This window comes from Rhinatrema bivittatum, chromosome 6 (genome assembly GCF_901001135.1).
Source record: "Rhinatrema bivittatum chromosome 6, aRhiBiv1.1, whole genome shotgun sequence".
Taxonomy (NCBI): Eukaryota; Metazoa; Chordata; class Amphibia; order Gymnophiona; family Rhinatrematidae; genus Rhinatrema; species Rhinatrema bivittatum.
Genome location: NC_042620.1, coordinates 130,160,501 through 130,176,605, shown reverse-complemented (window position 1 = coordinate 130,176,605; position 16,105 = coordinate 130,160,501). Strand labels below are relative to the sequence as shown.

General features: G+C 45.2%; 1 protein-coding gene across 7 annotated transcripts in view; it reads right to left on the bottom strand.

Moving 5' to 3' along the window:
• DNAJC10 (DnaJ heat shock protein family (Hsp40) member C10) overlaps positions 1-16,105 on the bottom strand; it is a 334,589-nt gene that overhangs the window by 299,486 nt on the left and 18,998 nt on the right. For 6 of the 7 annotated variants that reach the window (XR_003857398.1, XM_029605932.1, XM_029605933.1 and 3 more), the window contains one exon: positions 5,460-5,625. Coding sequence is in view for 6 of the 7 variants with exons in the window: in XM_029605932.1 (XP_029461792.1) it covers positions 5,460-5,625 (166 nt within the window). In the remaining variant the exon portion in view is untranslated. Of the gene's footprint in view, positions 1-5,459; positions 5,626-14,741; positions 14,821-16,105 lie in introns of those variants that run through there. The other variant, XM_029605935.1, reaches the window with a different exon arrangement.

Sequence of the window (16,105 nt, the reverse complement as noted above, 5' to 3'; positions counted from 1 at the left end):
AATTAAAAGGTAAAAACTTTTTCCTTCCTCGTCCTGCTACACAGTACAGGCAAGTGGGAAATGTCAAAGCCAAACTAATCTGGGACGGAGGAAGTAAATGCAGTCTTAATGGCATCAATTCTGAAAGCTGCGTCCAAACAGTAATACTTGACAGAACTGTTTGAAGAGGACTAAGCAGAAGCTTTACCCTTGAGTATGTACACAGAGGAGATAAGAGTCCTTAATCCATCTGGCCAAGATAGCTTTGAAGCCTGATTAACTTAAGGAATAAATATATAGTAACATAGTAATGACAACAGAAAAGAACCAAATAGCCCATCCTGTCTGCCCAGCAAGCTTCTTATGGTAGTATCTGCCGCGCTGTGCAGGTTACTTCCCATGTTTCTCTTAAGGGTAGCAACTGTTGCTTCATTCAGTTATTCCAAAGCCTTATGATAACCCTTAAAAAATTTACTGCAAGATTTTTACTGGGTAATGAGCCTTCTTGAAAATTCAGACAGTGTTGGTGTGTTTTGCTTATGCACTTGGCCTTAGAAGCAGTCCTGTGCTTTTTCAGTTATGTCTGCATATGAATACCCCAGACCATAAAAGTCAGGGCTTGTGTTGGTTGTCACCTGAATCCAATTCCTCTTCCACCTGCCTCACCCCCCCCCCCCCCCGTTCATAATTCCAAATATCTTAGGAGAACTCAGACATCCAAAAATCTCACCTCCAGCACCCAACAGTCTGAGGTAATCTTTTCCCACTCCTCGTAGAAGCTGGACAATCTGCCTTCTACAGAGGAGAGGGGACCATTGGCTTCATTGGGCTGATTTTCCACTCCCAGTGCCCTGCATGATGCTGTCTCTGCCTGACTTGTTTGCTCCATGAAAGGATTATTGGCACCTGCCACCCTGTTTCGAAGTGGAAACAGATGAGGACTTGCTGGAACGAAACAGACAGGAATCCTGAAAACGAGCCCGAGAAGGAAACACCTTCTTACTAGGCTTCCTGTCCTCTGGCAATCTATTCCCCTTGGACTCCCCCAGGACCTTCATCAACTGATCCATGTCCTCTCCAAATATCAGCTTCCCCTTAAAAGGGAAGATGACAGAGCTGGACCTTTGACGATAAATCGGCCGACCAGTTACATAACCACATCAGCCTAGAGTTGCTACAGAGGAGACCATGCGGCGAGCAGGGGTACGCATCAAATCATACAAAGCATCTGCCTCATAGGCTATGCCTGCTTCCAGATGTGTGGCCTGCAACGCGCCATCGTCCGCCGTGGACATCGGCATTGGGCCCTTCTGAACCCAACAGAGACAGGCCCTTTGTATTAAACTGGCACAGACAGCTGCCCAAAGACTCAACATTGAGACCTCAAACATCTGTTTGAGTTGCACCTCCAGCTTACGATTCCTGGACATCCTTCAGGACTGCTGTCCCGGCCACCAAGATAGTCTTCTTGGTTACCGCTGAGACGGCAGTGTCCACCTTTGGGATCCTCAGCTATTCCAGGGTGTCCGCCATTAAGGGGTAAAGCTTGGCCATCGCTCTGCTCACCTTCAGGCCAGCATCAGGGGAGTCCCACTCCCGTTCATCAGCTTTCAGATCCTTCTTGGGCAACAGAAAAGCGCTAGTCGGTCCCCTCAGCCCATCCAGGTCTGGGTTAACACCCTCATTATCAGACCCTTCCTGAGTGACCTTCAGTCCTAATTCCACCAGCACCTGTGGATGAGGGGGCATAGTTCATCCCTTTTAAACAGATGCACTACCCCGCGGATTGTCTCCCTCTGGGACCGGGAACTCGTTGGGATCAGGGTCATCTTTTGCCCCGTCTGCGTCAGGAGTCGGCGGCACATCCAGGTCAGCTCCTGCATCGAGGGAGTCCAACTGGGACTGATCCAAGTTCTCATCATCTCTAGGACCAGCCTCTGTAGCCGCACAGCACAAACTCAGGTGCTGGAGAATATCACCAGTCCCCTGAGAAGCCACTTTAGACTTTTTCGCCGCAGAGGCTCGCGGGTAATCCCCTGCCCGCCTTCTTCCTTCACTTTTCCTAGCCAGGTAGGCCTTATGGAGAAGAATAAAATCTGGGGAAAAATCCCCCAATTCATCTTCCCCCAATCCTGGGAGACTGTCAGCTGCCTCACCCTCCCCTTCCAAGGCATCCTGCCTGACTGGGAAAAGAGTGGGGGAGAATCACCCGACCATCCTGCGGTCTCCTGCACCGCTTTCCCTGGCGGCAACAGGAACAGATCTCGATGACGACCTGCCGTGATTTCCTGTGCGGCTTGAGGGGTCTTCCTGCTCCGAAATGCATGACGGGCAGAGGGAACACGAGTTCAGACCCGTGGCAAGCAGCCATTTTTGTTTTTGGCACCACGTCTCCCAATCGTGCCCCGCGGTGCTCCCACACGAGACCACCCAGACTTGGGCCCACCGAGCCGCCACTGGGAACAGATGCAATCCCCATTGGGGAGTTCCCAGGAACGCTGACGAAGTCCAGTCGGCCCCACCAGAGCACAGGACTACACAAGGAACGAGGCACTGGGGTTCCCTCCCGACACTAGTATCGCAATCGGCCGCAAACCCCCAGAGCTCCAGGTTAACAGCCAGTCAACCGCCACTCAGTCCTGCACCTCCTGGCCCTGGCCGACAGCTCCCGCTGACTAGGCCCTCCCCATCGAAGTTCCTGCTTACTCTGCTCTTCAGCTTTTTGTACACTACTGGTTTTTTTTTGTTTTGTTTTAAACAAGGAACTTAAAGAAACTTTATTAAGTGGGTACTTCCCTGTCTAAAGGAAGAAGGGCGAGAGGATGCCTCGGAGGGTCGAGGAAGCCAGGACCCCTGGCTATTGGACCATCCGGTATGCTGCGGGCGAACCCAGTCAGGGGTATCCAAACCCCCGGCAGCCCGGCTCCACTGAGGGATAGCCCACGAAGATGCCTAACACTTCAGAGAGCATCCGTGATCTGGAACCTAAAACTACTATAAAACTAACAGCCTGCAGGTGCAGCTCTACCATCTGCTGGAGTCAGAGAAATATTGAGGTCCTGCAGGTGGCACTCTGTTAAGTAGCAGTGCCTCAAAGTTTTGTTCTCTGACTCCATCTGCTGGAAGGGATGAATAACCCACTGGTCTGGACTGATTTGGGTTATGTTCAGGAAATTGATTTTGTCACTTGAAGGCCACACACTGTCAATACACCAGTAACAGACCTTATGGCCTAACAGACTTCTAGCATTATATTCTGCTTTACTTCACAAATGAAATGAATTTGGTGAAAAATTGAGCACAACAATCAAACAATTTGGTGCACTTGTGAATCTTGGGAACAGCTCAGAGTTATCCCTCAGCACTAAACTGTCCCAAAAACATCTTTCTACATCAGCGGTTCTCAACCTGTGGGTCGCGACCCCGGCGGGGGTCGAACGACCAAAACACAGGGGTCGCCTGTGTTTTGGTCGACTGATCTGCGGACCGACCCCAACGGCCCGGTCCGCAGACCAGTACCGGGCCATTGGGGTTTTTTGCCGGTCCGCGGCGCCGTGGCTGCTGCAGGGAGGCGGGGCGAAGCTGGAGACCTGCCTCCTCCAACCCCAAAAGGGAGCGCGTCGCGGTGCTCCTCCTACTTACTTCCTGCCCGCCCTGCCCCGGAAGACAAATGTTGCCGGAGCCGCATGGGCAGGAAGGAGGAGGCGCGTCAGCCGCGTGCAGAAGAGGAGCAGCGGGGCCGGGAAGACTAGGGCCGCTGCAGAGCCCATCCTGTGGTAACCCGTAAAGAAGAGGCCCAGAGGTGAGAGAGAGGTGTGTGCGAGTATGAGATGAGTTGAGAGATTGTGTGTGAGAGTGAATTGAGAGACTGTGTGTTTGCAGAGACAGCATGTGAGAGCCTCTGTGTGTGTGAAAGAGACAGCATGTGACAGTGTGAGGCTGTGCTTGAGCAAGGCAGCATGTGGGGGTGTGAGAGAGCCTGTGTGTGAGACTCAGACAGCCTGTGCCAGTGAGAGACTGTGTGTATGAATGATTGCATGACAGAAAGAGCATGTGACAGTGAGATCCTGTGTGTGTATGTGTGTTTGAGAGAGAAATGCATGTGAGAATGAGAACCTGACTGTGTGTTTGAGGGAAGAAGACAGGTGGAGAGAAAAGAAACAGAAAAAAAGGCAATATAAAAGGAAATGGCAAAAAAATAAAGGGAAGCAGATGTAAAAAAAAATAAATTACTTTTTACTGATTGGTACATGTAATCTTTGGGAATGTGCAAGAGTAGCACTTTCTCTATGGCGGATCTCACAATGTATGAGATCAACATGGAGGAAGTGGAAACCCAGGGGCCTGCACAGAGTAGGCAGCAGAATGGGCTTCAGTGCCAATAGCAGCAATCAGCGCCTCCCCAATAGCCATGTGGCAGCAGTGGCAGTAATTAGATTAATTGTTTGACTCAGCTGGAGGTGACAAAGTATGAAGTGGGATGTGAAATCAGCTTGATCTGGTGGAGAATTAGGATTGCTGTTACACATGAACTGTATTTGGCAAACATTAAATTAAAGGGAGCCAGGATAATCAATTGAAGCCTGCAGCTGAGGACTGATTCATTATGACTCATGTAGAAATTAGTGCATTTTCCAGATTAGTCTGCATAACACAATTCTCAACATTCAGCATTATTTCTGCTGCATAGAGTTTTATCTGAGAGGCTCTGAGGTTGTGAGGGAGCCAGTAAGAGTGAGAGCATGAGTGTGTATGAGAAAATCCAGGGGAGTAAGAGTGTGTGTGAGCGGGGGGGGGAGAGTGTCTTACACCCTGAGAGTGTATCGGTGTCTGTGAGAGCGAGAGGTTATGGTGGGTATAAGAGCATGAATGTGTATGTATGTGACAGTGTATGTGTGAGAGAGAATGGACATGTGAGAGTATGTGTGAGAGAGAGAGGATAACCTCCTAATCCTCGACAATATCAGGGTGACTGGAAATCAAGAGCTCCCACGTATGGACAGCAGGGGCTTTTTAAAATCCTTATTAGTTTTAATTATTGTGTGTTATTTGATATATGTGCTGTTTTGAAATATTTTATTGGTGTTTGGGAAATTATAAAAATGTATATGATTTTAATTAATAGAAATTCTATTTATCAGTAATTTTAAAATAATTCTTTTATTAGTATGGTTTTACTATTATAACTGATGCTTTATGTTTCTTAATTTTATTGTTTTATGAGGAATGGTGGTTCTGTTTATAAATGTCATAATAAATAAGTATGCACTAAAATCCAACCCCATCCATAACCCCGCCCCATATGACCAAAGCCCCGCCCTAGCCCCGCCCTCGCAGGGCGAGGGGTCACCGCAACATGAGGAACTGTATTACGGGGTCACGGCATTAGAAAGGTTGAGAACCACTGTTCTACATGATTGCTTCTGTTGGCATCTTTTGTAGTTTTAATAGTCCTTAAGGCAAATTAAAAAAAATCTTACCAAAATCATAACGATAGAAATTCCAGCTTTCATATCGACCCCCTTGCTGTTGGTCTTCAAGACCCTTTTCTCCATATTTATCATACTTCTTCCGAAGATCTTCATCTTTTAATACTTCGTATGCTCGGTTTATTTTTAAAAAGCTCTCATGTGCTTCTGGATCATTCTATGAAACAAACAGAACATCAATGTGAACATAAGACTTGACAGTGTTCTATATTAGAGCTCCTTTTCTTTATACCAAACCACAATTGCTGGAATTCACCACTGTATTTAATATAATTGTCAGCTCTGCAAATAGGCCAGCACTTAGAAACCTGACACGCCAACAATTACTTTACACTTATTATTCTAACAATAAGTAGTACCTGAGGAAAGCATACACTTGCTCTTTAACTCTTTCAGGTTAGAAGCAAAAATAACACAGTAAGGAAACAAAAGGGCTAATGGTGCATCAAAAAACAGTGTTTCTCTGAACAGGGAGGAAATATCCCCCCCCCCCCCCCCAAAAAAAAAAGAAAGAAAAACAACATGTTTTTAAGTCCTAAGGGAGTACAATGAAATTCTTTAATATTAATAAAATTGTGTAATTACATTTATTAGATGGTTATATTTAAACTGAAAAACTTAATAGGCAACATTTAAAGCAAAGCTATATAGGGAGCAATTTTCAAGTTTGCAGGTACTTTTTACCCATGAACTTTGCTCCCTACTTTTCCTTTGAAACTTGCCACAGGTACAATTTCCATCTGCTTTATCTGCAGATACTTTTTTTTAAAATTGCAAATAATGCATATACAGGCCAATGCAATATTGGCGCGGGGAAAACAGGAGCTCATGATTGAGCGCCCGCTCTTTTAACGCGTGCCAATCGACCTCTCCAGGATGCCCGATTTAATATTTAAATTGGCTGTCGCAGTAAAAAGGAGGCACTAAGGGAAACTGTGTGCCCTAGCGCTTCCTCGGCAGCAGGCGCTTAAGAGAAGTGACTGTCAGCGGATTAGGAAAACAAATGCTCAATTTTACGAGCGTCCCTTTTGCTAACCTGACCGCCAGCACACATTTTATTTATTTATTTATTTTTTAAACCGTTCTCCTCCATTTTATTCCTTTGACTTAATATCGCCATGGTATTAAGCCGGAGGAAGTACACTTTTGGAATGCTCAAAAATTAATGCCTGCTCCGGGCAGGCATTAATTTCTGAAGGTAAAAAAATGTGTATGACAGATGGCTGAGTGCACTGTATTGCATTGGCCTGACAGAGTTGAAAATACTAATCAATTTATGCGTCTTTTGTCCCCCAACCAAACCACACCCCTAGGAATGCCTCCTCTGGAAAAATTCATTAGCTGCATGGAGGGAGTGTAATTTTCAGATGACTGAACTACAAGCACAAACCATTACTTAAATGCATAAATGACTTTGAACATTGTCCTCAAATTAAATTAGAGGTATCATTTTGTGAAAAGTAAGCCTCAGGAGTCCCACAAGATGTAGCCAGCGTCTGAGATAGAAAAATATTTAGAACATTGCCAGCCAAAATTATTTTTAAGAGTCAGCGCAAATATGCATTTCCTTACAACTTTTTTTTCTTACTTTTTGTCATTCTGTATTTCAACTGATATTTTTGTCTATATTTCAGATTTCATTTTTGTTTGGTTTTATTTATTTTTTTTTTATTTTGTTGTGTCATTTTTGGATATTGTTTTGCTTTTCTATCTGTATTTTTTTTTCATTTTGTTTTGATTTTTTTACCCCTCTGCCCTCCCTCCAACCTCTCTTCTTGGATTTTGATTTAATTACTCACCTTTGCAAATCCAAGCTCAAGGCAAGTTACAAATTCAGATACAATTGGCAGATCCCTGCCCAAAGACCTTACAATCTATGGGGCTAAGGTAATAAACTGTGTGCTGGAATTCAGCGCACAATTTCTTAATGTACATGCTAAAAATAATTTAACATCTGATGCAGTACGCTATTGCTATGCTACTGCCTCGGGAGTTTGAGAAAAAGCACACTAACCCAAACATGCGTGGACATGCTTTGCACATATAAAATAGAATGCACGCAGGCTCAAAGACGTGTCCACCTGTACCTGCACCTTCGACAATCTGTCGCCCGCTGTCAGAAACATTCTGCCCTTCTGGGTATCAAAAAGAGCTCCTAGGTACTACAACATCCAAAATGGAATCAGGAGACTCTTAGCTCCGTTGATCATCCAACCCAGAGACCTCAGGGTATCTATCACTCTTTGTACGGACCGACCGCACTCTTCCTCTGTCTTCACCCGAATCTGCCAATCACCCAGATATGGATGGGCCAGGATTCCCTCTCGCCTCAATGCCGCTGTCACTATCACCATCACCTTTGTGAAGGGGCAGGGAGCCATAGCCAACCCGAAAGGAAGGGCTCAGACTTCAATGATCCTTTCAAATGTGAATATAAAGATTGCCTCAGTCAGGTCAAAGATGCCAGGAACTCTCCTCTGTGAACCTCTGCTATCACTGTTTGCAATGGCTCCATGTAAAAAAAAAAAAAGCGGAAACCGCAAGGCTATGTTTACCTTCTGCAAGTCCAGAATGGGTCAAAAAGTGCCCTCTTTCTTGGGAACCACAAAATAAACCGAGTACCTTCCCCGGCCAGAGGGATGGGGACTATTGCGCCCAAACTTAGTAACCTTTGCAGGGTCCCCTCCACTGCTTGTTTGCTTCGTGACAAATAGTGGGACTCCAGAAAAGCCTCCCTTACCAGGCACAAAAATTCTAATGCGTAACTGTTTACCACTTCCAGTATCCACCAGTCCAAAGTGATCTTGACCCACTCCCCGTAAAAGCGGGACAACCTGCCCCCTACCATTTCCACCAAAGAGTGGGTGAGCCTGGCATCACTGGGAAGACTTTCCTGCTCCGGTCCCTTGACCAGCTCAGTATCTAGAGGACCTGCGGGAATCCTGAAAGGATTGCTGGTATCCAGACGACTGTTTTGTCCCTGAACCAGAGACCCTTTGCCGGAACAAATTCTCCGCAAATCCCACAACCGGGACCTGGAAGGAAAAAAACGTATTGTTCTTTTCCTCTGATAAATGGTTCCCTTTGGATTTCCCCAAAGACTTCATCACCAAACAGAAGCCTTTCTTTAAAAGGCAGAGTACACAGTTGGGATTTGGACCACAGGTCTGAGACAAATTGTGCAACCACAAAGGTCTGCGTGCCGCCACTGCCATGACCATGCTCCTAGAGGATGCATGCAACAAATCATACAGAGCATCTGCCAAATAGGCCACTCCTGCCTCCAAGTGCATGGAATGCCCTGGACTGAACGTCCTGGTAGAAGTCTACTCCTGTGCTTTCTGAACCCAGCACAAACAGGTCAGGTCCGCTGCATCATGCTGCCACTGAAGGCATAAGGCAGACACCTCAAACATGTGCTTTAGCTGAATTTCCAGCTTGCGATCCTGAACATCCTTCAGACCAGCCGAACCCGCTACCGGGATCATAGTATTAGTTGCCACAGAGACCGCCGCATCCACCTTGGGAATTTTTTTTAGGGGATGCAGGTTTTCCTCCATCCAAAGCCCTAACGACCTTTCAAGCCTGCTTCCGGGAAATCCCACTCCCGGGTGATCAGCTTCTGAATCTTATTAGGCAATGGGAAGGCACTGGGAGGACCACATAGCCCATCCAGAACTGGATTCACTCCCTCATTGGCGGACCCTTCCCCGAGTCATCTTCATCCCCAACTCTTCCAACACTAGAGGGATGAGGGGATGGAGCTCCTTTTTAAACAGACAGACCACACTAATGTCATTGCCTGGATGAGCATCCTGACCCCCCACTGGGGTCCATGTCTGGGTCTGTTCCCTGAAGGGAGGTAGGATCATCCTGCATATCAAATGGAATCATCCAGATCCCTGAGACCAACCTCGGCACCAGCATGCCTCAAGCCCAGGCACTTAAGCAGATCTCCCGAACTTCCTGCCGATGCCAGCCTTGGCCTCTTAGACGAGGCACTAATCCATCTCTCTCTGGACCTCTTCTCTCCTGCACCCTTCCGCACCAGGAAGGCTCTTTTGTAACAGCAGGACAAACTCTGGAGAAAACTCCTCCAGTTTCTCGGCCCCATGTGAGAGAAGACTGCCATCAGAGCCTGCCCCTCCCTCCCGATTCTCCTCATCCCCCTGAACCACAGGGGAGAGGGGGAGGGGAATCTCTGGGCTCCTAGCGGGGTGAAGACCTCAGGACTCGATCCCCTGAAGTCACGACAGAATCCGCAGGGGCCCCCCCCCCGAGGGCCACAGGTATGGCCCCCGATGATCAGGAGGCCCTCCTCTCCTTGGAGCCACCCACAGAGGATCCCTCTGCTCCTGATGCACAGCCTGTGCAGAGGGAGCAGGAAGTAAGACGAGCCGACCGGAGCCTGCAAGCCCTGTAAGCCACCATATGCGTGGCTTAGGTGCCATCCGCCATGCGGCAGGAAGTGCAATGCAGCCAGAGTGTGCCAACACTAAAGTAGGTCGCACCGCTCCGATGAAAATGCACAAAATGCGTCTGCTCGAGCCGCGTGCAGCAGGACTCAGTGGCTGAAGAGACGTGCGCCGCGAACTGACTGCTTCACAAGCTTTTCCCACTGGGGAAAAAGAGGAAACAGCAGCAGACTCCTTCAGCTCTCCCTCTTGCAGGCCCAAACAGCTCCCGCTAACAGACACCAGCCTCAGACAATCTTCCAGCCTTGCAGGAACAAACAACCCTGCTCTAGTTTCCCCTTCCTAAAATTTTTTTTTTTAAACTTAAACAAAAAAAAAAAAAAAAGAGGTACTTCCCTGAGCAGCGGCTGGCAGGAGGAGATGTCTGAGGTAAAAGGAAATCACAAAAAATAAGCCCAACTATCCAGAAACCGGAAGTACGAATACAAACAATCTAACAAAGTTTCCAGGTCAATTTTGTAAGTTTCAACACGCCACATAAATAAGTAAAATTTCTATTTTGAAGAAATATGTAGGACCACTGCCAACTGGATCTGTATAACAATCAGACCCAACATAGGAGAGGTCACATTGCTTTACTTAATAATTATGAAGTTTTTTCGAAAAATATATTGCCACGGGAAAGTGAATCTAAAAATTCAAACAAAGCCACATAAAGCTTTTGTCTAGCAAAAAATCTCACGCAATTAATTGCAGTACTTAGCTCAAACCGGGATGAGAGAGAGAGTCCCGTCGTGATCACGTTTCAGACCACCCAGGTCCTGCTTCAGGGGTCAAGTCTTCTGAATCCTTCCATGTAGATCCTCGAAAATTATTCCCAGACTGGCAAACAAACTGGCGTTTTGTACACAATCTTTCGTTGGCGGTCCGTTTTCGGACCCGCAAACGAAAACGGTCCGAAAACCATCCGAAAAATGGGACAAAAACGGTCCGCCAACGAAAGATTGTGTACAAAACGCCAGTTTGTTTGCCAGTCTGGGAATAATTTTCGAGGCCCTACATCGAAGGATTCAGAAGACTTGACCCCTCAAGCAGGACCTGGGTGGTCTGAAACGTGATCACGTCGGGACTCTCTCTCTCATCCCGGTTTGAGCTAAGTACTGCAATTAATTGCGTGAGATTTTTTGCTAGACAAAAGCTTTTTGTGGCTTTGTTTGAATTTTTAGATTCACTTTCCCGTGGCAATATATTTTTCGAAAAAACTTCATAATTATTAAGTAAAGCAATGTGACCTCTCCTATGTTGGGTCTGATTGTTATACAGATCCAGTTGGCAGTGGTCCTACATATTTCTTCAAAATAGAAATTTTACTTATTTATGTGGCGTGTTGAAACTTACAAAATTGACCTGGAAACTTTGTTAGATTGTGAGGTAAAAGGAAGCCAGTCCCCTGGCTTTCAAAACCTCTGGATGCAATGGGTTACAACAGACAGGAGTTTCCAACCCCCCCACAGACGTCCGGCTCACTCAGAGGGATGGCCCATAAAGGAACCTCAAACAAATCAACATTCCCAACCATATAATTTTTTTAAATGCTTGAAAAACGTTTTTGAAAGTGGGAGGTGGGGTTTCATATTCAGCTAATCATCAGTTCCAACCAGGTAACCCTTGGCATTTAGCTATAATCATAAACATCCAACCAACCACCTACCTATGAAATTTCAAAACAGTCACTTTTATTTGAAAAATAAATTTTAATGTAAAAAAAATCTGTCTGAATATATTCTCAAAAATGCTAAACACAGATCACCGGCAACCCAAAAAAGATTTTAAAGTGAAAAAATGCTTGCACTGACAAGGTATACTTATACCATCACACTGAGAAATATATTTTCCATGTAAACACCATCGTAGCCAAGTTTCAAATCTTCAGAGGTACCTTAAAATGTTCTTATAAAGTGAACACACAAACATTCACAAAATCTCCCACCAGGATTTTGTTGAAGAAAATTAACACTTTCGTTGAACCTGTTAAATTTCTTTCTTGGAGAGAGAAGAAATTTCTGATAGTTCGATCTCCACGGGTACCTACTGTATATGCATTACCAAAAATTCATAAGTCTAATCTCTCCTCCCATTCGTCCAATTGTGTCTTTGAAAGGATCATTGTTGGAACCTCTGGCAGTTTATACTGACCAATTTTTACAGCCTGCAGTTGTGCAAATGACCTCATATAAAAGATACAGCGGCGTTCCTTGTGTTACAATCTTTACGGATTCCATCTCAAGGTGCCTTTGTAGGGACTATGGATATTCAAGCATTATATACTAAATGTGCCTCAGATTGCTTGGGAAGTTGTGGAGAAAATTTGTTTTTTTTACAACATGCTTGCCCTGTATGGGTTCCAACTATATTTGTATGTGATTTAGCACATATAGTTTTGTTTAATAACTTGTTTTGGAGAGACTTTCTACCATCAAAAACATGGTATCCCTATGGGATCATCAATGGCACCTTCTGTTGCCAATCTATACGTGGCTGCATTCGAAGAACGTGTATAATTCTCAATGGTTTGAACACATTATTGGTTGGTGTCAGTACATTGATATCTTCATGATTTGGCTATCAACCAAAATAGAATTACAGCAATTCATATTATGGTTGAATAGCAATTTGAAGTTTTCGGCTACATGGAATTCAACTTCTATTGCTTTTTTTGGATGTTTTGGTTTTTATAAGTGATCGGTTGTTACACACTACAGTGTATTGAAAATCAATGGATAAGAACAATTTGCTGCTGTTTCATAGTCATCAGGCAACATTTTTCAAGGTTGGACTCTCCATTAGCCAATTTTTTTGTATAAGGAGGATTTGCTCTACTGATGCTGAATTCGAACGGCAAGCTAAAATATTGTTGGCTAGTTTTATTGCAAGTGTTTCTATGAAAGCGGTCAGGCAGGCGTATTAACAGGCGAGATTTACTGACCGGCACTCTTTGTTACAGTACAAACCTCATAAGGATATCAACCGATTAACATGTATCTTGAGATATTCTACTCTATCTTCAGAGATTGCAGCGCTTACACGAAAACATTGGCATGTTCTTGCTCTTCACAAAATTTTTCAGGATCCTCCTCGGATTGTTTTTTCTAGAGGTTTAAACATTTGGGATCGTATTGTCCATTCTTCTTTGTTTAAAGTTCAACAGGGTCCCGTATCAGGTGGAAATTACATGTGTGAGGGTTGTGATTTTTGTCAAAATAAGATTACTGGGGATATTTGGGTTGATCTGGTTAGCAGTTATCAAATATGGAGGAACACTCTTACTGATGCACCTCACACAATGTGATGTTTTGATTTGTCCGTGCCCTAAGTTGCATGTAGGGTGCACACGGAGAGCAATTAGAAAAATATTAATTGAACATCGTTCTAAGGTGAACACGGGCACTGTTAGTGCGCCTACAGTACAACATTTGATTGTCACCACTTGTTTTCTCAGTTGAAATGAATAGTGATTGATCAAGTTGTGAAGTTTATTCGTGGTGGGGACACAAATTCTGTGTCAAATTATCGCAAGCGATTCTGGATTTACACTTTGAACACAGTGTCACCTTTTGGTTTAAATGAGGACCTGGATTGGGCTTCTCTTCCGTGATTGGTTCATTCATTGTTTGAACTTTGCCTTTGATTAATTGTTTCTCATCACATGAGACTGTTTAAATGCTTTTCATTCACATAAAGTTTGTGTGCAATAGGAAGAAGTACCTGCCATACTGGAGGATTATACGCTGAGATTCTGAGAATGTTTTTTCACTTTATAAGAACATTTAAAAGGTACCCCTGATGAAGGACTGAGGATTTGAAACATGACTACGTTGGGTGTTTACATGGAAAATATATTTCTCAGTGCGATGGTATAAGCATACCTCTTCAGCGTGTCAGTGCAAGTATTTTTTCACTTTAAAATCTTTTTTGATTGCTGGTGATCTGTGTTTGAAATTTTTAATGAGAATATATTCAGAGGGATTTTTTTTAACATTAAAATTTTTTTCAAATAAAAGATTGGCTGTTTTGAAATTTCATAGATGGTTGGTTGGGTGTTTATGATTATAGCTAAATGCCAAGGGTTACCTGGTTGGAACAGATGATTGTCTGAATATGAAACCCCACCTCCCGCTTTAAAAAAAAAAAAAAAAAAGCAGTGTTGATTGATAAAATTATATAAAAAAATATTTTGGTAGGGGAAGTTGATTTGTTTGATGTGATTTTTACATTTCTATTTTTTGTGGATTTTTATTGGGGTTTGCCACAAAGGAACCTAACACCTCGTGGAGCTCCACCAACTTCTTTTCACTATCTCCACACTTTCAGTCAGAACTGCAGGTTTGCACATCTACCATCTGCTGGAGACAGAGAAATACTGAGGGACTGCTGGTGGCACTCTCAGTTATGTAGCAGTGCCTCAAAGCTTTGTTCTCTGCCTCCATCTACTGGTAGGGACGCATAAACCCACTTGTCCGAACTGATCCGGGGTACGAATAGGTACATGATATGTGCACAAAAAATAAATTACTAATTAACTGATAATTTCCTTTTCCTTAGTGTAGACAGATGGACTCGGGACCAGTGGAATATGCTCCCCTACCAGCTGATGGGAGACTGAGCAAGCTGATGTCACAGTATATATACTCCTGCAGTGACCCCAGCCTTTCAGTATGCTCTTCAAAAGCAACCGTGGACAGACTAGCAAAAAAACTTGATTAATAACAGGCAACCATTACTGTACTCAACCAACAAGAACACTGATCTCAAGTAAGGAACATATGTACCCCAATCTAGGGACTCGATGACCACTTACCAGAAATCCCCTGGAACACACAGCCCCATACGAGGACACAATCATTCGGCAGCCAAGGGTGGGAAGCTGAGTCCATCTGACTACACTAAGGAAAACAAAATTATCAGGTAAGTAGTAATTTCTCCTCTCTTAGCATATAGATTGATGGACTCAGGACCAGTGGGATGTACCAAAGCTACTCCCAAACAGGGTAGGAGGCTGCCTGTGGTCCAGTCAACACTACCTGTGCAAAGGCTGCGCCCTCCCAGACCTGCACATCCAGATGGTAAAACCTGGAAAAAGTATGTAAGGAGGATCATGTTGCAGCTCAGCAAATGTTGACGGGAGACAGTTCGGTGGCGCTAGGGAAATTCCCTTCCTTAGATGATCCGCCTGCAGCCACCACTGCAGTTGGGAGAAGACTTCCATCGGCAGAAGGAGCTGATTCGAATAGTGCTGAGACTACAGGTTCCACCGAAACAGCAGGGAGTGCTGAAGAGGAAGCATATGTGCCCTTGCCAGTCTGGCGCCACCAGAAGTACTAGCCCCCTGTGGCCTTCAATCTTGCGAATTATCCTGCCCAGCAAGGGCCACGGAGGAAAGGCATAAAGCAATGTGTCTGCTGGCCAGACCTATATGAGAGCATCTATTCCCAAGGACCACGGATCTCTCCTGCGACTGTAGAAGTGAGGAACCTTCACATTTCGAGAAGAAGTCGCCAGAAGGCCCCAGCGATCCACAATCAGCTGAAATGCCTCAGCTGACAACACCCATTCTCCTGGGTCCAGACTTTCCCTGCTGAGAAAGTCCATTCCTACTTTGTCTTTTCCTGCAGTGTGAGAGGCAGAGATCATCTGCAGTGACCTTCCGCACATTCCATTCAGCTGTTCTATTTCCTGTGACACTTGCTGGCTCTTTGTTCCTCCCTGGCAATTGATATAGGCCACCGTCGTGGCGCTGTCCAACATCACGCAAACCGCTTGATTCCGCAGCCTGTGGCTGAATTGCAAGCATGCCAGCCATACCGCCCTGGCCTCCAGGAGATTGATGTTCCAGCGAGACTCTTCAGTATTCCAGCGTCCCTGGGCCATTAACTCTAGACAATGAGCCCCCCAACCATGAAGACTCGCATTTATCGTGAGAACCAACCAGACTGGAGAGAACAAGGGAACTCCCTTTCTCAGATGATCCTCCTGCAACCACCACTGGAAGTGGCAGCAGATTTCATCAGCAAGTGGAGCTGAACCACAATCCTGAGACTTTGGGTTCCAACGAGATAGCAGAGAGCGCTGAAGAGGATGCATATGTGCCCTTGCCTATGGCACCACTTCCAAGGTAGCTGCCCTCAGAGTACCTGTAGGTAGGACCACACTGTCAGGCGTATG